At 33.8% G+C, this 26,740-nt stretch overlaps 1 protein-coding gene across 4 annotated transcripts in view; it reads right to left on the bottom strand.

The window, feature by feature from the left end:
- The window catches only part of LOC122533141 (ABC transporter G family member 20), a 53,981-nt gene that overhangs the window by 1,222 nt on the left and 26,019 nt on the right, over positions 1-26,740 (bottom strand). For all 4 annotated transcript variants that reach the window (XM_043662563.1, XM_043662562.1, XM_043662564.1 and 1 more), the window contains 12 exons: positions 15,231-15,476; positions 11,657-11,971; positions 10,980-11,087; positions 4,184-4,277; positions 2,978-3,142; positions 2,429-2,563; positions 2,159-2,304; positions 1,852-2,059; positions 1,549-1,726; positions 1,271-1,457; positions 921-1,186; positions 497-583 (listed from right to left, as the gene is read on the bottom strand). In XM_043662563.1, the coding sequence (XP_043518498.1) occupies positions 497-583; positions 921-1,186; positions 1,271-1,457; positions 1,549-1,726; positions 1,852-2,059; positions 2,159-2,304; positions 2,429-2,563; positions 2,978-3,142; positions 4,184-4,277; positions 10,980-11,087; positions 11,657-11,971; positions 15,231-15,476 (2,135 nt within the window). The remainder of the gene's footprint in view (positions 1-496; positions 584-920; positions 1,187-1,270; positions 1,458-1,548; positions 1,727-1,851; positions 2,060-2,158; positions 2,305-2,428; positions 2,564-2,977; positions 3,143-4,183; positions 4,278-10,979; positions 11,088-11,656; positions 11,972-15,230; positions 15,477-26,740) is intronic.

The raw sequence follows: 26,740 nt of genomic DNA, 5'->3' as shown, positions 1-26,740 counted from the left end.
TAAATTTTGAAGGTACAGGAATAAACAGAGTGATAATGATGAATCGAATTGCTCGTTGTAATATTTAGTAGATAAAACAATTTTCCATCAAGATTTCACTTTTTTATCATTTTCATAAATGTGTGAACTTGCATAAGTACTTGCGATATAGTATAGTAAATTAAAATAAAAATGTTAATTTCATGGTTGATTGTTGATGTTCTTTTTTTTTTACTCGAGGTTTGCTATAATCGTATTAAAGTAACATCCTTATGTTAATATCTTAAACGCGCGGACCGAGCATCTTTAAGCGGAACATAATTAAGAATGCGAATGATTGTTGCTAAATTCGTGCGTTTTCCAACGGAAACACGTTGTGCTTTTCACTGTGACAAGTCACATAAGGTAAAAGGTAACGCGCACCACGAAGAAAACGTTTCGTTGCATCATTAACTTATCTTTTTACTTTAAGTGTTCTTATTGCGCTGCACGCTCACAATTTATATAACATACATACCGCTTAATAGAAGCGTAGGATAGAAACTGCCCAAAGCTAACTGGATTGCATTCCTTTCGAGTTCGCAAATCGCTGAAATTACAAACCCTGCGAACAAAAAGGCGAACGTTCAAACAATCTCCTAATTTTTTTCAACTATCTCGATAAAAAGTCAACTAATATATTTCCTAAGATAAGAAACGCAAATTATGTAAGAACAGGCTTCAACAGTTTGTATTAATTTTAACAGTCAAACACACAATTTTAAAATGCCTTCAGACGGATTCACTTTCCCATCGAATTTATATCTATAATGTAATTAATTACCATTATTGTCCACAATCTCATTCACTATAAACGTTCTATAAATAACTAATTAATCATTGTGTACAAAGCTATTTTTATTTAACTTTTTAACTTAATTGTGCATTGTGTTAAAACTCACCGAAGCACATGCCGCAGAGACCCTGAAGTATCGTCAGTACGATCACCCAGCCGATTTGTCCTTGGCATTCAACGTCGAACACGACAAGCATGAAGATAAGCACCAGTGCAGTTTGTCCGCACATCACCACGAATTGGGTGATCACATGAGAGAAAAGGATCTCGGCTGGTGAAACGCCGGCCACCCAACTTCTATCCAAGAGGCCCTCCATTCTCTCCATGATCAAAACGGACGAAGTGAGAGCCACCGCCAGAAAGAAAATAATACTGCAAGAGGGACATTCGTCTTCTCAATGTAAACATCCGTTGAATCATTGCGTTTTGAAACAAAAACTCCTGAGTTTCACTCACGTTAAAATTACTCCTGGCGCCACGAAGTCGGTGAATTTCGGTTGTTTCCTGCCGTAAATTGGATCCTTGAACTGAATCGGTACGTCAGCTAGCTTTGCGTTCTGATCGCAGGATGACAGCAGGTCTTTAGCAAAATCCCTGTATGAATATTGAAGCTCCCTGGCTAAGATCAAACCTATCTGTTGATCTGTAATAGTAATCAGTTGGTCGTGTATCAGTTACACATGTGAAAATTTAAGGAAGCAATAGCGGCGTTTCAACAGATTGGAAATAATTACTGGACATATCTAGCCAGACTCTGATCTCGCTCTGTTCCAACGTCTCGTCGTCAGCTTCTCTTCCAAGGGCCATTCTTGCGACAAGAGCATCCGTGAAGTTCTCCGTAAAATACAAGAGTCCCCACGCGTCTCCGTTGCGGACCGCATTTCTAGCCGAGTGAGGATCCCGATAATATTTCTAGAATACATACAAACGTCTCCGTTTCTGATAACTGTGAATCGAAGCTGTAAAGTTATTCTCGTGTGTATTACACACAGCAATAAAAGTTACACATACGTGCAACAATAAAATAATAATCTTACCAGTTTCATCATGTCGTCGTCTAAAAATTTCAGGTACCGACAACTGAGATGAGAAAAGTTACAGTCCTCCGAAACTGGGCAGGATTTGTTTCCATAGATCATCTCATGATTGACTATAGCCATTTTCAAGTCTTTTGGATCTCTACCAATCGCAAGACAGAACAGCACCACTTGCATCACTGGTAACGCGAAGATGAACAGCATTACCCTGTACGAATGTGTATGAAAGACGATTTCATTACCTTCATCTGTCAGGAAGAATTATATATATATCATCTTCATCCTATTTAACGCGAGGAAAGCTTACCCTACATTTCTCCACATGCGCAGGAAGTTTTTCTGCAACAACGCTTTCATTTTGCCGCTATTCGTCACGCTGTACCAATGATTGAGCTCGGTGCAATCGTTAAGGAACGCCGAATTCTTCATTTTTGACAACGATTTTGCGCTCATCTGTTCCATAGAAAAAAAAAAAAAAGAAAGAAAAGAAACATTGAGCTCACTGATTTCTTCCATTATCTCTACTTTTGTTGCAGTGACTTTTATCTATTACAAAGTAGTTTCTCAGTGAACTTACATCGTAGTGACTCGGTATGCTGTTCGTCGAGTCATGAATGAGAACCTCTTTGCTCTGATGGAAGTTTAAGCCAACGACGCCTGATTCTTCTGTCACGTACACCGGTTCGGTCTTCTTGCCCCAGTTTAGAGAAGCCTGTACGAGAACAGTGGTCAAGATTAGTTTTTCGCATTCACCGTGAAATTTCTGCGTATTTTAAATAAGAAATATATATATATATATATTTTTTTTATTTATTACTGATTATTTTTCTGATGGTATAATAAATATAATTTATAATAAATATAATTTAAATATAATTTATAATAAATATTTATAATAAATATAATTTAAATATAATATATAATAAATATAATTTAAATATAATTTATAATAAATAAATATAATTTAAATATAATTTTATAATAAATATAATTTAAATACAATTTATAATAAATAAATATAATTTAAATGTAATTTATAATAAATATTTATAATAAATATAATTTATAATATAATAAATATAATTTAACTAATATTTTAACTAGATACGATGTTCTACTTTCTTACCAGACTGATGTTGTTCGTGATGTTTAAGTCTGTCGACTGGATGTTCTGACCCTCCTGCCGCGACAGTTTCAGGAAAGCTTCTTCAAGAGAGTTGCAGTTGGACATGGTCAGAAGAGCCCTGGGAGACTCCTCAGCTAGTAAACGGCCGCTCCTCATCAATCCGATCTATCGGCGAAAAAATTTTTATGGATAAATCTCCAAGCCGATTTGTCGAGATCAGCGTTTTAATGTTAAATTCTTTGGATCGTTTTTACGAAGAGAAATGAAACTTTGGATGAAATTTATTTATATAAAATGTACAGAGTGTATGTTATATAATGCGAAGAACAATTTATTTTTGTTGATTCTTTTTCAATTTTCATACTACTTTATACTTTGACATTCGAAAATAGAAATTTCGTGTAAGAATGTGCATTCGTGACGCTTGTACAATTATTTTCATTTCATGTAATTGCAATTTTTTGTTTTTTTTTTTCTGATCTTTTCTCAAGGCAAAGTCAAGAAAGGTTACACACAAAGTGTAATTAAGAGCTCGCGATCGTCATTACAAATGACCTCATTCGAATTCTTTTATTTTAAATGAAAAGAACAAGACAAGATATTTCAAATTGAATTGAACCCTGACAAATAAATAAATCACAAGGTAGATGATAAATCCGTTTGTTTGAAAACGGAATGGGAGGCTATTTTTCATTCTTTTTTTTTTTTTTTTTTGTTCTTTTTAAAGACACCGAGAAACGTGAAATCAGCAATCAGAGGATGTCACAAAACAAACAGACTTGTAATTTGCATAATATCCAAATGAATCAGCTAAATGAGGACAGATGCACGAACTCGAATTAAGCAGTCATTCAGAAGACGTTCTAGGACGACAATTTTTTTTTTTCCGGCATCGATACGATGCTACGACAAAATTTTCTGTTCAGCGAATGGAACGTGATTTCTATAAAATCAATCGGTCCTTCCTTTTCTTTTTTTTTTATCCAGAAGTATGAATCGGTACGAATCGTCGAAAGGAAACCGCACAGTTGCACAAGTTTAATATGCGATCATTATCGTAATCGTCGGACGATTTTGTTTGGCAATGGCTCCGATTGCGTCGCGATTTGTATTCTCGCGTATCCGCCGATATTGTGTCCCGAATATTTTTTATTTATACATCGACGACCGCGTTATGTAAATATGTAAGTCTCGGCGCGTACGTACCGTGTGCGCTTGTCGGGCCTCCTCGATGTAGTGTGTGGTTATAATCACAGTTTTATTACCATCTTTCGTGATTTGGACCAAGTGGTTCCAGATGCTGCAACAGGAAACGCATCATAGGTTTACGCAACATTCCTGTTGTAAAGGAAATTGATCGAACATCTAGCACATGATAAAAAGAAATTTTGCGAGACTCTCAATGACGACAATAAGGACTTTATTTCTCAGAGGTCAATTTTTATTAGCTAATTAACTATTCTCCTTCTTAAGATATCTATTTTGTGGTGAAGATAATTATGAAGAATTATCGATATTTTAAAATGTTGTTCAAAACTTTGCGAGAAAAGAAAAAAAAAATCATAATAACTTGGTTTCATTTTAAAACGTAAAGACACTCTACTTTGACAATTTTGAGTTCGTTTTTTTTTTTTTACAAACAAATTACAAGTTTTTATATGTTACTTTCATTTTCGAAAATTATATATATAAAAGTTCATACGTCTTTAAAATCACTGAAAAAATTCTTTTCACGACTAAATCAGTCTTGAAAATTGAAGTCTCTCTTTCAAAACGATCTCTTGAAACCTGTCTTTTCTTTTCGTCATTTTATTAAACTTTGAATATTAGACAAAAATTTGTATCTGTATATGTGTAATATTTGAATCTCTTAACATTATTTGAATCTCTTAATCGTCGTTTAATCTCAATGTTTGAAGTGCAAGTAAAATGACGAAAAGGGATCGGTTCAGCAATTTTTAAGATACTCCTGTACAAAGAAAATTCGTATCTTCAAGACCGTGGTAGATTTTGTCGCGAAGAAATTCTTCCAATGTTTTTAAAGATGTCTGATGTTGTACAATTTTCGAGAATAAAGGTTTCCTTGCTTAAAATGAAATCGAAGTGGATCGTCGTGTGATTTTCATCATGCAGGATGGCTGAGGGGCGTTACTTTGAAGTTTGCTCGAAATTACATGGTATGCTTCATGCTGGCGTACTCAAATACAAAGAAACCTCTCTTGCCGATGGCTCTTCTATGTTTAAAGTGAACGTCCTTTTCAATCATTTGAATTCTAAAGTTCAAAGTTAATACGCTTTAGCACTTGACGTTGTGTTAGTTTCCGCTGTTTGAAAGAAAACATTTCTATCTCTAGCTACACCTTTTTTTTTCTCAAAGCTCACCTCATCGTCACCTTCGTTACCACTGTTACTTAATATAATCCATTACGATTATAATCTTATTATAATCCACTATAAATGTACCATTCGCGGTTGATCGGCAGAGCGAGGGAAAAAATGGAAATTTTCGGGGGTGCATGTTTGGAACCCTTATCGATTCTGAAGGTTCGGACGAGGTTGATATGGTTTACCTATACTGACTCGCAAAGTGTTATTTCGAAAATTATGCTAGCGACATACATTCGTGTTACTTTGAGAACTAACGAAACTCGAGAACTTATATCTCGTTTAACCGTTTGCGTTGGCAACTGATTGCGGACCATAACGAGTGACCGAACCGATACACAATAATTCGTCGCTTTCATTTTGAAAACTCGTCGGTATGATATCACTGGAAATAGAAATTACTGAGAAGTAATAAATTTGTTATTTGCTTCGCCGATTTTGTTTTATTTAAATGCACTTTAAGCTGAGAAAATATTGCAATTTTGGGACAAAAAATTGTCGACGTGCGTGGCACGTCATTCCAGCGCAAGAGGTTTAACCGTTTGCGTTGGCAACTAATTGCGGACCATAACGAGTGACCGAACCGATACACAATAATTCGTCGCTTTCATTTTGAAAACTCGTCGGTATGATATCACTGGAAATAGAAATTACTGAGAAGTAATAAATTTGTTATTTGCTTCGCCGATTTTGTTTTATTTAAATGCACTTTAAGCTGAGAAAATATTGCAATTTTGGGACGAAAAATTGTTGACGTGCGTGGCACGTCATTCCAGCGCAAGAGGTTTAACCGTTTGCGTTGGCAACTGATTGCGGACCATAACGAGTGACCGAACCGATACACAATAATTCGTCGCTTTCTTTTTGAACTCGTCGGTATGATATCACTGGAAATAGAAATTATCGAGAAGTAATAAATTTATTATTTGCTTCGCCGATTTTGTTTTATTTAAATGCACTTTAAGCTGAGAAAATATTGCAATTTTGGGACAAAAAATTGTTGACGTGCGTGGCACGTCATTCCAGCGCAAGAGGTTTAACCGCTTGCGTTGGCAACTAATTGCGGACCATAACGAGTGACCGAACCGATACACAATAATTCGTCGGTTTCTTTTTGAACTCGTCGGTATGATATCACTGGAAATAGAAATTATCGAGAAGTAATAAATTTATTATTTGCTTCGCCGATTTTGTTTTATTTAAATGCACTTTAAGCTGAGAAAATATTGCAATTTTGGGACAAAAAATTGTTGACGTGCGTGGCACGTCATTCCAGCGCAAGAGGTTTAACCGCTTGCGTTGGCAACTAATTGCGGACCATAACGAGTGACCGAACCGATACACAATAATTCGTCGGTTTCTTTTTGAACTCGTCGGTATGATATCACTGGAAATAGAAATTATCGAGAAGTAATAAATTTATTATTTGCTTCGCCGATTTTGTTTTATTTAAATACACTTTAAGCTGAGAAAATATTGCAATTTTGGAACGAAATAATAAGATAAAATAAAATTAGCCAAAATTACCTCTGCATCGTAAATGTGACGTCTCTGTCCCTTGGATTCAAAATATCGGCAATTTCGATCGATGTATCGGCCCTCGTATGCGTTTCATTATATATTATACATTCATTATACGTTTTAGGAAGGAACGAAGAGAACTGATTCGTCGATTAGTCAAGCTACATTGCTACGAGAAAACGCGGAAGAGAGGATTCTCCTCTCCCTCATTACACACAGAGATAAATGCCATCGTACAGGTATTCCTGCCGATCCAAGGAAATGGCTCCATAAACTTTCTCGCGGCTAATTAGCCCTCCCTCTTTCTCGTGGTTTGCCTTTCCACTGATGGAACAATAGGCAAGCTGGTTGAAACTATCTGGAAGATCTGATTAACGGTACAGCTGCCACAAAGGTACTTTTCTTTAAACAGACTGGCTAATTTGAATGTATGTGTACGTACTGGAGATTTATGAGGAACTTGAGCACTTTTGATTTGCAAGAAAAATTTGTACAGAAGGTAGAAGAACGACGAATCATAAGGTTAATTTTTCTAAGGAAATCCTCTTTCATCGTATGTTAAAGAAATTTTCCTTTTATTACATTTCTGGAATCTATCTTTATCAATAAATTATCAATGTCTGGAGTAATTATTTTGAACAGCAAATCAAATGAGAAAGGGACATTTCTATGGAAACGTCGAAACTTTGAAATATCTCAAAATGCAATTAAAAATCGCCTATCAATTCGGATGATAATATCGATTATGTATTTAAAATACATTATCGTGTATAAAAATTTGGGGAGTTTTAAATTACTGCAAACATAAAATATATATCTGTTTTATGAAACTATCATTTATCATTAAAAAAAAGGATTAAGAAGGACAAAAAAATTACTTTTTATATAAATTTATATAAAAAAAATTACTTTATATATAATGTCATATCTTTTACTTTACGTAATTCTGAATTTTATTAATTGTATAAATCTATTAATTATTCATAATAGATTTATAATTTTAATATTCAATTTCATATGATATCATTATGCGAAAAGTGAAATTTCACTTGATGAGAATAAGATTTAGAGTTTTTTCAGAAAAATTTAAAATTTCTACCTTTATTCATATTCTCCTATCTAAAGTATAATAGCGTTCGTTATGGAAATTCCCAAATGCCGTTATGGAAGAAAAACCTCCGTCTAATTTTTATCACCGCAATTTTCAGGAAAGCAGCCAATTACGGTGCAATTTTCTATTTTACCAATCCATTGCCAACGTCGTTAGGTTCGTTATACTTGTACACGTGTACGTAACTTGCGAAATTTCCCCGAGCCACGTCACGCGAAGGACTTCGAAGTATAATGGATTGAGACAACGTTCTCCATGTTTCAGTTTGTCTATTTGTTCTGATAATTATACGAAATGAAATCGTTTCAATTAAAACGCGTCTTACGAAAGTCAGCACGTGTCTAGATAATCTTGAGCGAATTTCAAAGTGTGAAATTAAAAGCGAAATTTATCGTATACACGGTGAATTTTTCTAGTTTTTTCTCTTCGAGCAGAGATCATGCAATATCGTTTCACCTACGTACATGCGTTGATGTTAGTGTGAGCGGTGGTCGATAATAAAATGTAGCTAGCATATTTCTTCATATTCTTGACGATGCTAATTGAAAAGCGGTCTGTGTCCATTATGTGAATGAAATTCGTTTCCCTCGATGAGATCGTTCCTCTGCTCTCTAATGTCCCTTTCTGATCGTTTATTGCTCGAGTTGAGGTTTCTTGGTAGACCGTGTAATATCGTGAATTTTTATTACATTAAAGTTAATTCTCATTAAGGTTTAATTCAGTAAAAAACGAAATGATACATAAGGATCACTTAAACGCGAATTATTAGTCGAAATAATCATTTTAAAAGCCTACAAATTAGAATATATTCGAAAGATTTTCACAAATTTCAGTGATATAAATGTAAATTAATGTAAATTGATCTTTAATTCAATTATCATTCTTCCAGAGAAGCGATTGTAAGATGATTTTATTTTGCGACGTTTTCCCTTCTCGAAATTTGATTACATTACTTTTTTAATATAAAAATTTTATTCAATCAATCACATTAAATTTGAACAAAAAATTTTAAAATAAAAATAAACAGAAAATTTTCGAATAAATAGAAAATTATTTTCAAAAAAATAGAAAAATGATACAAAAGAGAAACATCTAGGTTGATGCAATCCATCGAGGAAAATTCGACAAAATTGCTTGAAAATTACTCCACGTTAATGGTAATTTTCGTTCAGCTGGACAAGTATAATTTTCTACGAGAACACATATTTAAGGAAATTAGCGTGGAAATTAGAGGAATCGCGTTCACGTTTTCCATCTGGCAAGTGAAAACAAAGAGTTATTAGATGCAAAAGTCAGCCACCTTTCAGTCACCTTTATTACGAATTTTTCTCTCACCATAAGTTCGAATGGTACAAGCAAATGGTACTTTCACTTAAAAGTTTAAAAATGTTACGCCCCATTTATTCTCATTATCCTAACTGCTTGAGAATGAAATCGTCGTTTTTTCTACGATCTTTGCTGTCATTTTTGGCCTTCGAGGGTCTTTAACCGTGCGACTTCGATTCTCAGAATGTCCAAAACTGGTTTTGCTGGAATATTTTTTGTGACAGTGTCTTGTTAGCTTCCGATAATTTGACTAAAATTGTCAATTTGACGATGGTTAATAGACTCGTAGGCATTTGCGAGAAATTTCACGCATCAGTTAACGAGATTTCGCACACAATATACAAATATATGTTCATAAATCCATCCAAGTGGTCTTAGTTAACAATTGTACAATACACGAATTATTTAGTCGTGTCGATCAAAATATGAATTTGCAATCTGACGATTACGAAAGAAGGGACTAGTAAATAGTTGTTTTCAAGATTTGAAAAAACGAAGATTAAATCGCTGCTAGATTCGGGTCTCTGAGGATATTTTCAAATGTTTTATGGTTCTCCTAATTATACTCGTCTTTAGTAAAGATCAGTGACAGGCATATCGAGCATGTCGCCAACAGGATTGAATATTGATCGATTGAATTGTGAAAGAACAGAACAGCGAATACACCCGAAGCAATCGGCTCCTCGATCGATTTCGGTATACAGGAGTGCTTTTATAAGCGTCCACAGTTGGGACGAAACTGGACAATTATGTTGAGTCACACTCGATATTTTTAAATTGCCAAAAAGAAAAGAAAAAATAATTGAAAATAATTTGAAGTGCAAAGGATTAACCTCTTGCGTTGTAATAACGTGCCACGCACGTCGAGTATTTTTTTTGTCCTAAATTGCAACATTTTCTCAGTTTCAAGTATATTTAAGTGTAACCCAGGCAAAACAAATGATAAGTTTGTTACTTTTTAATAATTTCTATTCAGTGATGTACGGAAGAGTTAAAAAAAAAAAAGAAAGCGACGAACTGTTGTATACGGTTTGGTCACTCGTTATGGTCCGCAATCAGTTGCCAGTGCAAGTGGTTAATCTTTTGCGTTGTAATAACGTGCCACGCACGTCGAGTATTTTTTTTGTCCCAAATTGCAACATTTTCTCAGTTTCAAGTATATTTAAAAGTAACCCAGGCAAAACAAATGATAAGTTTATTACTTTTTAATAATTTCTATCCAGCGATATTGTACGGAAGAGTTCAAAAGAAAAAGAAAGCGACGAATTATTGCATACGGTCACTCGTTATGGTCCGCAATCAGTTGCCAGCGCAAGTGGTTAACCTCTTGCGTTGTAATAACGTGCCACGCACGTCGAGTACTTTTTTTTTGTCCCAAATTGCAACATTTTCTCAGTTTCAGGTATATTTAAATGTAACCTAGGCAAAACAAATGATAAGTTTATTACTTTTCCGGTGATATTAGACGAAAGAGTTCAAAAGAAAAAGAAAGCGACGAATTATCGTATACGGTTCGGTCACTCGTTATGGTCCGCAATCAGTTGCCAGCGCAAGGGATTAAGAGAAGTAGTGCACTCTGCGAATTGGCATCGAAAGGAAGAGTGGGGGACGAACGAAGACAGTCCCAATGGCAAAAATTAGTGAAGATAAGCGACTCACCTTTGCCGCAAGAGAGGATCCACACCCACTGTTGGCTCGTCGAGAATCAAGAGCTCCGGATCGTGCATCAGAGCAACCGCGAAGGACACTCGTCGCTGCTGGCCACCGCTGCAATCAGAAAAGAATTCGTCAGCAAATGGAAAGTTCGACGATTTCGTAAACTGCTCGGCTGGAAACCCGAAGAAAAATGAAAGAACCTGAATCAACTTATTCGGTGTGTATGAAATTGTATCGTCACCCGGTGGTCAGAACCTGAATCAACTTATTCGGTGTGTATGAAATTGTATCGTCACCCGGTGGTCAGTATTGGAAAACCAGTTGGAGAAACAAAGATCGCGTGTATAATGTAAATTGAAAATTATACATATTTCGGTATACTTCTTTTCGAAAGAAAAGAAAGAGTGGAACGAAGGATAAAATCCATCATTTTCAGCTCGTTTATAGTTACGAAACTGTAGATAAGATATGTAGAAAAAATTCTTCCCAACTAATAGACAGACTATGGCGATCATTTCTGGCTAAAAGATATTTAAAAACGATTAATTTAAACTTTTCGTGCGTTTAACTTTAACGCTCGTAAAGTCGTTAGAGTTTTCAAATGAACAATTCAAGTTTCATTTCGAGATTTGCAGTAAGACAGTGAAAAAAAATCAATTCGAAGACTGAACTTCGCTTACCTAAGATTCTTCACCAATCGATTCTGGGTGGGCAGATCCAAGAATTGCAATAGAAACCGAAGTCTTTCCTGGATTTCTTCGGTGCACATGCCGAATATCCAGCCAAAGTACATCATCGTTTCTCGAATGCTAAACTCTCCGTACAAGGCGATCTCCTGTGGCATGTAGCCAACTCTCCTCCCAGGAACACCAGATCCTTTGGTGCCTGGCTTACCACCGAGAACCCAGATCTCTCCAGAATTCAATTTCCTTCGGCCAACGATGCAAGAGAGTAGGGTGGTCTTACCACATCCGCTGGCGCCGAGTAGTCCATAACTGAGAATCGGAGACGAAGGATAAAAATATGTTACGACGGAATGGAAAATTGATACAAGATACACTTCGTTTTCGAGAGAATCAGACAAATATTAATAGAAATGAGGGAAGTTTTTCTGCAAAATTTTATGATAAACACACAACTTAACTTTCCGATTGCTACTTCCAAACAAGGAATTGGGAAAATTGTGCGAACAAATGTTTTCATTAATTCTTTGAATCTTCAGATAGAAATCAGTAAAAACAATGGAACGAGATTGATGGAAAATTGATGTAAATATATTTCTTTTCAAAAAGTGCAGATATGATGGTAAATATAGAAATAATTATTATTAATTATTGTTAAAAATAATTATATTAATAAATGTAATATTATTATATATTAATATATAATTATATTATTAAAAATCCAACATTTGCTATTGTTACTACAAATGAGAATTCTACTGAAAATTCTTTTGTATTTTTGCTAAAATGTATATGTATTGTATTGTATGTTATTATATATTAATACACAATTATATTATTAAATATACCATTATATATTATTATATTAATATATCATTATATATTATTATATTATTAAATATAATATTATATATTAATATATAATTTTATTATTAAAAATAATTATTATTAAAAATCCAACGTTTGCTATTATTACTCCAAATGAGAATTCTACTGAAAATTCTTTTGTATTTTTACTAAAATGTATATGTATTGTATTGTATATTATTATATATTAATACACAATTACATTATTAAATATACCATTATATATTATTATATTATTAAATATAATATTATATATATATTAATATATAATTTTATTATTAAAAATAATTATTATTAAAAATCCAACGTTCGCCATTATTACTCTAAATGAGAATTCTACTGAAAATTCTTTCTGAAAATTTTTACTAATTTTCTCGAATGTTCACTCCTTTCTGTGCCTGACTTCGGCCAACTCAACAACCTCTCGAAAATTCTCTTTCCACGGAATCATCGTAAAAGCGTATGCTTATCTGTTTCGCAAATAAGCCGACTTCCTGCGGGCAGGATAGTATCATTGGAGGGTCCGCGAGTGTGTAGAGCGCTCTATCTAAACGTAGGATCGACGATTTCTTCTGCTCGTATGTACATATGTGTGCATGTAATCCGGCCGCGAGTTACGTGCTCCCTTGGCATAAAAGCCGATATTCGTAATAGCGCGGCCTGGCGTGCATAATGAAATTACACAACGATGAATAACGGTGTTTCGCGAATTTGTTTTATCCCGGAAACTTTGAACTCGGCTAGAAATTTCCGCGTGCAAGTGGTATTCCCTCTGCTGGAGCGGAACCACAGCCGTGATTCTGCGGCGAGGAGAACGGGCATTTCGGGCTCGACTTAACGTTCAACGATCGACGAGAGATCGGTCACGTTCTGTTGATCATCTTCTAGCCGGTGCTTTCTTAAGAAGAAACTGACTTTCGTTCGAGGCTCTCCCTCCAGTCAAGATCCTTTGTATCCTTTAATCTTCTCTAACCAAACATTTCATTTGCAAACTAATCTTGTCGCGTGATAATCAATAATCAATAGCGCTACGATGCTGCGTATGCGCACTTTCATCACGGTATAACGTAACAACGTTTTAACGACTTCTGTTTTGTGTAGATTTACAAAGATTACAGTAAAAAATGTTATATCGCTCGAAGTAGCCCTGATTTCATCGTGATCGATGCTCAATCGCTGCTAGAATCGATCTTTTCTTTTCGTAGATTTTTGCCACGCGTGTCGAACAGATAGAAAGAATAATCTGCAACGAATAATATTCTACTAGCTTATTCTACTAGCTTATTTTTAATAGTTTGCTGAGCTTTACATATGCGACAGTGTAATGGACTTTTTAGCTCGTAACGTTCGTAGACTGTAATAAAAAAAATTTTATGTCGTTCGAGGTTACACCGATTTCATCACGATCGATATTAGAAACCAATTTTGTTTCTGTCAATTTTAACGATTACGAATAATTATTAACACACGTATTAAAACACGTGCCTCGCGGAATGGTCTAAACGATTTTTTAATTTGTGACATTTATAAAAGCATCATTTAAAGTTGCGTCGATTTCGCCGTGATCAATTGGAAGCAATCTTGCTTTTGTAAATCCTATCACGCGATTCTTAATACAATTATTATACATTTTAAAGTACCTATGAGATTGGTATTTAGTACACCTGTCTTGCGAAATAGCATGATCGATCCTTTTTTTTTTTTTCTTTCATAAATTATAAGAAATTTCACGTCAACCGAGATTGCACCAATTTCGTTACGGTTCTAACGATCAATGCAATCGAGTATATACCTCGATTCAGTATCATATCGCACGTCTAACGTTTAAGAGTGTTTTTCTCTGATATCCATCAATTCTATTTATTTGTGGCGTTCTGATCGCTTTCACCGAGAGAATTCGAACCGAGCTCGAGTTTGAACCTGTGAAAAGATCGGATCCAAGAAGTCATTGTAAAATAATTGTACTATGATAATTATTCGTATTATTTTATATATTTTATTATATTATTGTATTTTTATTATTGTATTTTTATTATTTTTATTATTATTATATTTATTTATTATTATTATATTATTATTGTATTTATTTTATATATATTTATACTATGACAATTATTTGTATTATTTTATATATTTTATTATTTTATTGTATTTATTTTATATATATATATATTTATGCTATGATAATTATTTGTATTATTTTATATATATTATTATTTTATTACATTTATTTTATATATATATTTATACTATGACAATTATTTGTATTATTTTATATATTTTATTGTATTGTTGTATTTATTTTATATATATTTATACTATGATAATTATTTGTATTATCTGTATCATAATCACTGTATTATTTGCATTACATTATTATAATCACGCCACAGTTATAAAATGTAACAACTGAGGGAGAGAATTTTTTAAATGTTTTTTCAACGCTAGAACCACCGACGACTGAAGCATAAAATTTCCATCAGAGACGTTAATAATATAATAAAAGAAACAGAGAATCTTCATAATACGTAAGCTTTTATTTGTATATTTTACTCGAAGAGTCACTCGAGTCTCCAAAACAATACGCTGCTTTATATCTATATAAAATAATATCAATAACCAAATATAATCAAACGATTCATTTTCACCTAGCATTTCGAAAAGTAACACAGGTAATTCAAGTATTTCCAAATGTATCACTTACATGGATCCTTTCGGTACGGTCATGCTGAGATTTTGAAGAATGTGGTTCGGATTCTTGCTGCTTCCGTAACTTTTGAAGGCGTTTCTGACGCTGACCGCCTGCTGCCGGTTCCACGTGGCGTTGTTCAGCCCCGGATTGACCAGCGGCGGTGGATTTGGCATTGCTGTCATGTCCGAAGTGGCGTCTGTGTTGTTCTGCACGTTGTTCATGTTCATTAGGCCACCGTCACCTCTCGCTGTCGCGTCACTGGAATACAGAAAGACGAAATTTATTTATTTTTTTTTTTTCAGAAAATCGTACATACATTGTGATTCTTGTCTGTAGATTTCAATATAATAATATATAATATAATATAATATAATACAATAAAATATATAATGTATAATATATAATAATATATAATGTTTGATGACAATAAATTTCTAAATGAGTGATTTAAAAATTAGTAATTAATAAGTCTCGTTAGTCTCAAAGTTTCTTGGTACCGATAACTAGAATACAAGTGCGAAGGAGAAAAAAAAAATCCAAGCATGACTTATGACAGGGTGATAGCTCAACCACTCAACATGGGTTGCAAGATTTAGCAGAGAGAGTAGAGTAGAATCAGAGCGTAGTAGAATGACAAATGTGCATCTTTCGCCCCGCGTCGATTAAAATACCAATTTTCATTATTGTTACACTTGGCTTGCTGAAGGCCCTCCAATTCCACGAGTGCTTTCAATTTTCCACGAGAAAGAAACAATTGTTAATTATACACTTACGACACTTCAGTTTAGAATGTGAAATCTCGATCGGATTCCATAATATTTCCAGAAGTTTGTCTGGAAATATTCAAAGGGTTCAATTTAAATTTGATTATCCAGTAACATTCAGGTGCGTTTCGAAAGCAATAGCGCGCCAATCGCAGCATTGGTGACTGATAAACTGTATTAATTAACCAGAACAGATGAATTGTTAGTTTTATGCGATGACGCGCGCCCGTGTACCCTGACTTCCGGGCAAAGAAGCATACGAGAGTCCAAGGTTCTGGTTATTCATCGTTGCTTTCATGCAAATTTTTCCACATCTCTTTACTAACACATTGTGGACGAGAGACGAGAATTCTCGTCTTTCGTTTTTCAACGTTGCAGACGGGGAACGCTATTTTGTAGGGGACCAGGCAGCGTTATGTATAATTTATATTATATAATATCATATACAATATACAATTATATATTGTAATGTTATATAATTTTGCAAGAAGTAGGGAAATTGTTTCCTAACATACCACGCCAGGAAACGTTGCTAAACTGGTATTTTCATTTTATTTAATGAAATACCTCTAAAATGAAAAATAATTAATAATTTTAACTATTACTAAAACAATACACCCGTTAAATGCTATACATCCTTTTGAATTCTTTCAATCACATATTAAATAATTCAAAAAGTACGAGAAAATACAGACTACATGTTTAACAGAGCATCACCGTCCTCAATGTGTTAATATAAAATATAAAATAAATAATAGTTGAAATCTAAAATACATAATAAATAGATTCTTAAATATTACTATAAAAAATATATAGTAATATTTTAATATTACTACAAAATATATATAGTAATATTTTAATATTAATATTACTATAAATTTTAATATTACTATAAAAAATATATAGTAATATTTCAATATTAATATTACTATAAATTTTAATATTACTATAAAAAATATATAGTAATATTTAAGAATATTTTATCAATGTGAATTAAAGAAGTGCATATATTCATCGTACAAGGTTTCCCTGTTGCTCCAAAAATGTGCGAGCCCTGGGAGCAGGTTTATGCCAATTTTCGGCATATATGTAGCGAGTTTTCTCCAGTTTTACATAAAAAGATACTTCTTCTTGCTCAGTTTCGAATTCCATCCAAATTCGATTTCGATTTATGAAAGATCCATGTCGTTCGAGACGTCGAACGATGACGCAACGATTGAGACATTTGAATCAGAAGGAGAGTCACGATGATCGAAAGTTGCGTAAAAAAGCTACAAATCGATTTGTAATCGAGTCACGGGGATAAGGCAGGGTCGATTCACAGACCGAGTGTCTCACGGTCAAGTCACAAATGAAAAAGTCAAGAGTAATCATCCTGCGAGATTGATCTCTCGACAGGGATAATCGTTTGGATAATCTATAAAGAGAAAACTTCAAGCATAGGGAAATCAACTCTCTCGCGATTAGCTCGTCTTCAAATGAATCACGTCTGAATCATGGTACTCGCGTGCTGAATTAATCGTTCGCCGAATTACGCTCGTCTCATTCTGTCTCGGAATTTCACTCGAGTTCTTCCAGGAAAATCCGATATTATTCTCCAACAAATTACAATAATCGCCGGTTTCATAATTCCACGGCTTACGAAATGACACGGCAAATGGGAGGAGAGGATGAATATACTGCGTCGAGCACGATAGGTAAACGTTCGACACGTTAAGTTCTAACGTGTATCTTTCGAATTTTTCGAAACGCGCGTCGTTTACGTGCGCTTCGAACACGCTTCAACGGATCAAGAAAAACAAGTTATCCTAAAACATCGGGGCCACGTGCACGCGTCTACACATTCCACTTTCGACACCTCTTTCGAATTCACGATTTTTCCAAGAAAAGTCGAGGCGAATCGCCTTCGTTCGAATCGCCGCGTGCGTTTCGCAACTCATTCCTTTTTTTTCTTTCACGAGCGTTACACAAGCGCTGCAAAGACAAGCTATCTTCAAATCCTCCAATCACCATTCGCCCGACACTTTGTCTCAACTCGTTCCACTCCTCTTTCGAAATTCCTCCCTCTATCGAGCGAATTTCTCCAGATAAAATTGGCGAAACTCTAGTTTCCCTTTAGTGACGAAAAAACTCGAGTCTTTGTCGAGTACGTCGAGCGAAAAGAAGAAAAAAGAAAAAAGAAAATGCGTTGCAGAAGTGACGATTTAACACTAGGTACTACCAAAGTGGTCAAAATGACCAATTTATAATATCTATTCTAGATATTTTATAGACGTAATAACGTTGTATTTTTAAAGATTTAAATAATTTTTGGCAAAGTATGTAAATGAAAGCTTGTATAAATTGTATTATTATAAAGTTTTAATTATTATAAAGTATTTCTCTATAACAGAAATATTATAAATAGAAAATAACAGAAATATTATAAAGTATTTCTTTATCATTATAAAGTTTTCTTTATTATTATAAAATTTTAATTATTACAAAGTATTTCTTTATAATAGAAATATTATAAATAGAAAATAGAAATATTATAAAGTATTTCTTTATTATTATAAAGTTTTAATTATTACAAAGTATTTCTTTATAATGGAAATATTACAAATAGAAAATAATAGAAATATTATAAAGTACTTTTTTATCATTATAAAGTTTTCTTTGTTATTATAAAGTATTTCTCTATAATAGAAATATTATAAATAGAAAATAATAGAAATATTATAAAGTATTTCTTTATCATTATAAAGTTTTCTTTATTATTACAAAGTTTTAATTATTATAACGTATTTCTCTATAATGGAAATATTATAAATAGAAAATCATGAAAATATTATAAAGTATTTCTTTATCATTACAAAGTTTTCTTTATTATAAAGTATTTCTCTATAATAAAAATATTATAAATAGAAAATAATAGAAATATTATAAAGTATTTCTTTATCATTATAAAGTTTTCTTTATTATTATAAAGTTTTAATTATTATAAAGTATTTCTTTATTATTATAAAGTTTTCTTAATTTTTTTTCACTTTGATGTCTCTGATGGAAATTTTATGTTTCAATCATCGGTAGAGTTCTAGCGTTAAAAATGAACGGCAGAAGAGGCTAGAAGCCTTGGATGGCTTGTGTGTACGCCGTGACAGACTTCGTTTAGTCCAGGATCGTTTAGAAAGAGTCGAGCATGTCGGGCTTACGTAAGAAAGCGGCTTTCTTTTAGCTCACGTTCGCCGGTCCATTGGGCAACGACGTACCTGTTCACCGGCATGCGGCCGATGTTATGCCGTTTTACACCGGCGAAATGTATATATAACCTATTTCACCGAAACGTATCGTCGCCCAAGGTCGTGCAGAACATTTCTCCAAGATTCTGTTTTCTCCGGATTTCGAGAAGCTGTGAATTTCACGAGACGAGTGTTCCTAAAACGGGGACAGTTTTTTTTTTTTTTTTTTTTTTTTTCAATGGGGGAATAATCAAATTTCTTCTTTTTTTTTTTTTTTTCTTTTTTCTAAATTTCTTCAGTTTTCATTTTATTCGTTTTTAGTCGCGTCTACAATCACTTGCGCGGGTTATTAGCGACTTGAAGCTAAATCTTACAATTTGTCATAAATGTTAGAAAGTATAGTGTCTTGGAAAGTATATTAATTTTAATTTTAAGATTATGGAACGACTTGTTGGATAATTTTGATCAATTAAAATCAAAATGAGTCGAAATATATGGTTATATTTGCGAATATTAATTTTTTAATCGTTATAATGATGATAATTTTCTAATAATAATTATGGAATAATTTAGAGAATTATTCTAAGCTAGTGACGTTTTTTTCTGGACTTCGAAAAGATATTGCGCTCCTAAAATATTTTCTTTTTGAAGTAAATAAATTGTTTGTTATTTGATGTAATTTTGGATATTAAAATGGATCAATATGAATCGAAACATAGGGATGTAATTTTGTAATTTTTTAGTATAGAATAAAACGATGGAGAATTTAGAACGAATGCTATTCTTCAGTGCATTCTATTGACGGTTTATCTGGACTTTAAGTGCTCCAGGAGTATCTTCTTTTAAATTCAATAATTAAATAAATTGTTCGCCGTTATTCCATTCAGTATTAAAGAAAGGAGCATCAATATTTACAAGTACTGATCGCTTTTGATCGTGAGAATTTGAAATCGAAAGGAAAATCGAGAGAAAAATCGGAAACATTTGTTGCTCAATGTACATTACGTAAATGCCGTAAGAAAATTCATCTTGTATTTCGTGACATCAAAAAAAAAAAAAAAAAAAAATCTTTGGGATTAATTTACAATAAAAAAGCAACTTGTACAGAAATAACACGTTTCGAAGATGGGGAGTAAGGAGTTTAGGAACGTTCGAGTCGTGCAACGAAAGAAACAAATATTTGCGATCAGCCATATTTGAATGACGAAGTGATAAATAAATATTATGTAGATTATCCTCATAGATTGTTACACAATAGGCGGTGGCGTTCGGTTAGGCTTTGTTCAACGTGTGAAAACAGCGAACGTTATCGTAAAACCGATACGATCCGCTTGGGAAAGGTCGTTCGCCGAATGGCAGCGATAAATAAATGCGGCGACGCAGCTTTCACGATGTGGCGTGTTCTCGCGAATTTAGTCGGTTTCCAACCGGCGGTTAAATTACGAGGGACTTGTGCACGTGTTGCCGAACGAGGAAAAGCCAACAAACCGTTTCGTAACCATTCACCGCGAGTAGATATCGACCTGTTGCAGCAGGATGAAAGCTACGACCGCGTACCGTGAAGACGTTTCTATGACTTTTCAGTAGCCAATCTCTGACAGTAATCGACGATCGCTGAATCGGCTGGGAAAATTTAACCACTCCGAAACGAGGAGATTCCAAATGAATTCCATCGATTGACGAGCGTGGTGGAATTTCGTGGCCAGATGGTGGCCAGTCAAGGAACACACATTGCAATAAATATTCCTCGCGATTATTCTAACATTCTAAACGTGTCCTGTCGACGCGTCGAGACGTGACGATCTCTGAATGTCTCATGTCTGATTTTCTCTTCGTTTATTAACGAGAATATCTTCTTTTTTTTTTTTTTTTTTTTACAACGAACAACACGCGAATGAATACATAGTACATTTCTTACGAGACAAGTCGGTTTTATAGTCAATTATAAAAATTTGAAAAAATGATTTACGCAGGTGAGAGCCCATAGATCTTAGTTTCTTACTTTTTTCGAACGGAATTACAATTGGATAAAAGTCATTATCCTGTTCAGCGGCAAATTTACAGCGTGTCTCGTTAAAATTTGCGATTCTCCGAAGTCGAATCCTTTTTTATATTAAATTGTTTCTTTGTTTGAGCGACGAGTATCATGGCGGACAGCATGCAAAGTGACTGCGAATGATTATTATGATTCCTCGTAATTATCGTAGCATCCCGTCTGTCAAGATGTCGAGAAGCGACTTTGTTGTCCCTATTATCCGTATTTGTTGCAATCGGGCACATACACGCACGCTTTCGACATTTCCACGTAACTTCTTTCGAGACGAAGGGAAGTCGATCTATCAAGAAAATGGTTATCGAGACACGTGTACTTTAGGAAGTATGTGTGAACGTTTGTTGTAGAAAATTTGTATACATACGTATATGTATTTTGTCATAATGTCTTACATAAGACTATCATTTAAAATAAATTTGAAAGTTTGTATAGATATATATATACTGCAAACATGTATTTAGTAATAAATTAGTGTACTGCGTGATCAGTCATTTTAGACACGTCGTAATATATTTAAGGTCAAAGTCGAAGTTGAATATAATTTCACTGAATATTGAGATTTATTATTAATTAAATTTTATTAATTTTATTTTATTATAAATTTTATTAAATTTTATCAATTTTATTTTATTATAAATTTGATTAATTTCATTAGTAATTAAATTTTATTGTTCTACTTAAATCTTAATTGATAGAATGATCGTGAAATATGCACTTATATTAAATATCTTGCAATTTTCATAACCTTATTACTATATTACAACTATGATAACTTAGGATTTAATTTCCTACGTAAAATATGTTTCTATGAGTGTTTAAATATTTCGTGAGCCACTATATAAACACACACACACACACACACACACATATGCTAGTGAATAGTGATTTGAAGTACAATAACGCAAGGCAAGTGCGTGATAATTACAATAGCAAGGCATTCGCCAAAAGGAAATACGGAAACTGAATGGTTCTTGCAGAAGTTAAATAGAAAGGAAAAATGTTTCGCTGCAGTGAAAACGTTTAAGACTCGAGTCGTAAACATTTAAGACTTAAATTTCACTTAATTATTTAATTTCTTGCGAGAATTAAGCAAAGAATCTTCTTTCGATATTGTTCAACCCTTTTATATTTTTATCCTTCGTCAAATTTTCGTTGAGCATCCTTCGATAAATTTCTATATAACTTTGCCGCTCGATTAATTCTTTTTACTGTGCTAATTTTGTAAATTAACTCTTTAATTACGCTTAATTGACCTTCGTTACAATTAATCAATGTACGCGCGTTATTGTCATTTTACAATTATACGTTTCTATAACAAGATTTAATTTCTATAATTCATATTTATAATTACAGACTATAGTTATAGAATTATATAGTTATAATTAATATTTATAATCATATATATATATATATATATATGAATTTAATTGATATGCCAAACAACGAAATGAAATTAACGAGATGAAATTAACTTTCGTCATTTGAGGATCGATGAAAAGAAAGATCATGATCGTGAGAATTGTAATTGCCGATTCGGAGATATAATACATCGATTCGTGAGTCGATCAGTGGTAAGGAAACGGAGCATTCGGCGGATCAGCCGCGCAAGTAGATAATAGTCGCAATAGCCAGACCAAGCAGCCTGAACTAATTTACGGTTTGATTACTTAATTTACTGTTGTTCCGAGGTGACGCGCGTCACTCGTCGCGTCATGGGCATTCGCCTTATCATCGAATGTGCTAAAGTGTAACATAACTCGTGATACAACGAATTATTTTTAACTTCAATTACGTTCGTACGTTAATCGTTAATTATAATTATATCGCAACGCTTACTGTATCATAATGAATAAATCAACGTTCTGCGATCAACTGTCTCGATATGATACAAATTTTTCGTTAATCTCTTGCGCTGGAATAACGTGCCACGTACGTCGAAAATTTTTTGTTCCAAAATTGCAATATTTTCTCAGTTTTAGTATATTTTATATATACTTGAGTATATTTTATATATATTCAAGTATATTTTATATACAATTTATATTTTTATATATACTTTAGTTATATACTTAACTTTTTATATACTTAGTATATTTTATAGATAGATTTACTATTTCCATTCTTACTTAATACATAGTTTAAGAATATATATCACATTTTATCTCACAAGTTACAATTGCACAACATGTCTTTGACAGCTTAAGTATATTTTATATATACGTTATATAAAATAACGTTTTAAGTATATTTTATATATAACGTTATATTTAATATAACCCAGGCAAGGCAAATAATAAATTTATTACATCTCAATAATTTTGTCATACCGAGTTCCAAAAAAGGAAGTGATTTATTGTATACGGTTTGGTCACTCGTTATGGTCCGCAATCAGTTGCCAGCGCAAGCGGTTAACAGTAAGAACGCCTGAAATATTCTGAAGTTCCAAAAGCGTTGCGTCGAAATTTCTTTTTCGCTCGTGAAACGTACGTGTTACGTCGCTTTCCATTTGCTTTTCAACGCGGGGATGACAACTGCTCAACTGCATCTCGACTGAATTTATTGTTTGAAACAAACGTTGAGCAAACAGATCGCCTGCGGTCTTTGCTTTGAACGAGTTTGTCACGAGCTTCTGTAAATGAATTTCCAGCGGGAAACGTTAATGACACGGAACAGATTGCTACACATATATATATATATATATGTATGTATGTATGTATATACTTTTGTAGATGTCTGTATGACTAACGACCGAGTCTCGTAAGTCTCATAGTGGACGATACTTAGTATTCGAAAACCGAAGAGATGTCCCGACGCGATCAATTGCGTAAGTTGGCATACCAGAGGACGACGTACCGTGAGGACACGGTATGGAAAGACCTGGCCACGTGAGTCCTCGTGTTCTGGGCCATGGTCGACCGATCCAAGTCTCGATTCTTTTTTTCTTTTTTTTTTTTTTTCTATCCGTGCTTTCTCGGAGGTATCCCGATTGTGTTAATTACGTGTCGTGAGTCACGTAATTTCGTAGACGTTCGCGAATGATTTTCGAAACTTTTCGTTCCGGCACAGGCACCGCGCGCGTTAGATAAAAATTCCCAATGATTCAAGAGCCACACACTTTCGTCGATACTACTTTTACTTTGTGACGCAATGACATTTGTGTGTAATAAATTTGTATATATTATAATGATGATCGTAATTCGTTACGCTGTCGATGAAATTTCAAAAAACGTTTCACGCAAAACAAGCGCAAATACGACATATCTGTAACACGCAAATTTTCTACGGCGAGCGTTCGTACACTTTCACAACGATTGTGCAACGATCACGGAGCTTGTTCAAACACTTGTGCACGACGCTGTGTATTTTCGCGACCTGTTTCGACGAGAAAATTTCGACGGAGAATCGAGTAATTACCGTTCATTTAATGTCGAACGTATTTCCTAATCGCTGTGTTGTTTACAGCAGCGTCTCTAATAGTATCACTGCAGCCGGTCATTTCATAATTGCGAGTCGAAGCTGCGCTTCGTCATGCAACAACCGTCCCGGCCACACAATTCAATCGGTGTTAATGAAAGAAGAAAAAGAATGTGATTTTTGCCATGTCTGCTTGTTTCGCTGGTTTGCAAAGCATAATAAATGTCTAATTGAATGATATATTCAATTCATGACTAATGCGCAGATCACGATTATGCACATCTGATTGCATGATTTGCATGATATCACGTAGATTGCGGGAAACTTGAAAGCAAAGAAAAATGTAAATCGCGTAACGCGCGATTTCGAGGACGGTAGGAATCCTCTTCTATAAAATTTTACGACATCCGTGCGAGCAACCGCGGTGAATTTTCTTCGTTCGATTACTGGACATCGTGCTTCAGATTCACTCGCGATGTTTTCAAAAAGAAATACTCGTTGTTGGCGTTTTATCAATTTTTCGCGATATAAATTATATGATAAATTCACTCATTATACGATAAATTCATACATCTTTATTAATATAGATAGTTTCAACTTAATTATTATTTCATTAATTGCTCTTCTCTCGATTTGTTGTATTATATCTTTAGCAAAGGTAACAAATATCAGTTAGACAGGGAGAATAATTCCTACAGGATCAATGATCTCATTTCGTTCAACTTATTACGTATGTTAGGCATGAGGATTGAGATAGTAAGACATACCGTCGAGATCTAACGATCTGTCAATCAATTCGTTAAATCGCATCAAGCAAAACGAAACAGCGTGTCGCGTAACCATTGAAATAAAAAACTATTAACTTTCACACCCTTTGATTTCTTATAATCAATAGAGAGTATACGTAATGGTCTACCGCTTTTACCTCAGCACCTTAGAGCATTAACCTCAAAGTCAATAGAATTTCATTTTATGTGCCAGTTGTAGAAAGATTGCAAAAAAAGTATTTGCACGGCATTGCATTGATTATAAAATTTATATGTAAAATTAGCTGTCTGATTTAATCATTAAAAAAAAAAAATATCAATTTTAATGTATTAACTATTTTTAATCCTCTGAGTGGTAAATTATCAAAAATCTCACTATCAAACAATTAACATAATTTTTAATCCTCTGAGTGGTAAATTATCAAAAATCACAATATTAAAAAATTAACATAATCCTTTGAGTGATAAATTATCAAAAATCACAATATCAAAAAATTAACATAATTTTTAATCCTCCGAGTGGTAAATTATTAAAAATCTCAATATCAAACAATTGACATAATTTTTCATCCTCTGAGTGGTAAATTATCAAAAATCTAAAAAAAAGCGGGAAGTGTATAAAAAAATTTAAAAAGCATTCGTCATTAAGCATAGACTTTTGACATATTTATTCGACATATATTAATACGTTTCTCTTCTCGAATTCTTAATCATTTTATTATTGATTGTACAATTATCCGTACAATACGAACTTAACTCTTTAGTAAATCCTCAAAGGATTGAATTGATTATTTTTTTCTCTGGCTCGACAACTGTATTAAATTATATTTTTTCGAATATCAATCAAAATTTACAAGAGTTGACTCATTAAACGCTGTATAAAACTCTTAAAATCTTAGAATATTCCGCGACAAGTAAATTTCATCCCGATCACGAGCATCTAATGCTCGTCTGATGCAAGGATACTCGCATAAGAAATCGCTCATTATCTAATGCGACGAAAACACGTACGCGTGCGGCAACACGCGTGGATTATCGATTGATCGAGCGACGATTATGATCGCAACGAGACGACATTCGTGCACGTACGTACGTACGTACAAACGTCCTATATAGCGGTCGACCTTGTCGAAACGTTGTCGATCTTTCGATCGCTCTGCCACCACTCGAGGTTCCAACCCCTTTCCCGTTCTTTTCTTCATCGATATATAATTGACGGGCCTGTTATCCTCACCTTGACTTAATTTCGAACTCTGAAATCTAACTGACTGGCGATCGACGTCGATTTCGAGCGTGACTTTCA

The sequence above is a fragment of the Frieseomelitta varia genome, unplaced genomic scaffold (assembly GCF_011392965.1).
Source record: "Frieseomelitta varia isolate USP_RPSP 00005682 unplaced genomic scaffold, Fvar_1.2 scaffold_498, whole genome shotgun sequence".
In the NCBI taxonomy this organism is placed as follows: Eukaryota; Metazoa; Arthropoda; class Insecta; order Hymenoptera; family Apidae; genus Frieseomelitta; species Frieseomelitta varia.
This window is presented reverse-complemented; position numbering and strand designations above follow the sequence as displayed.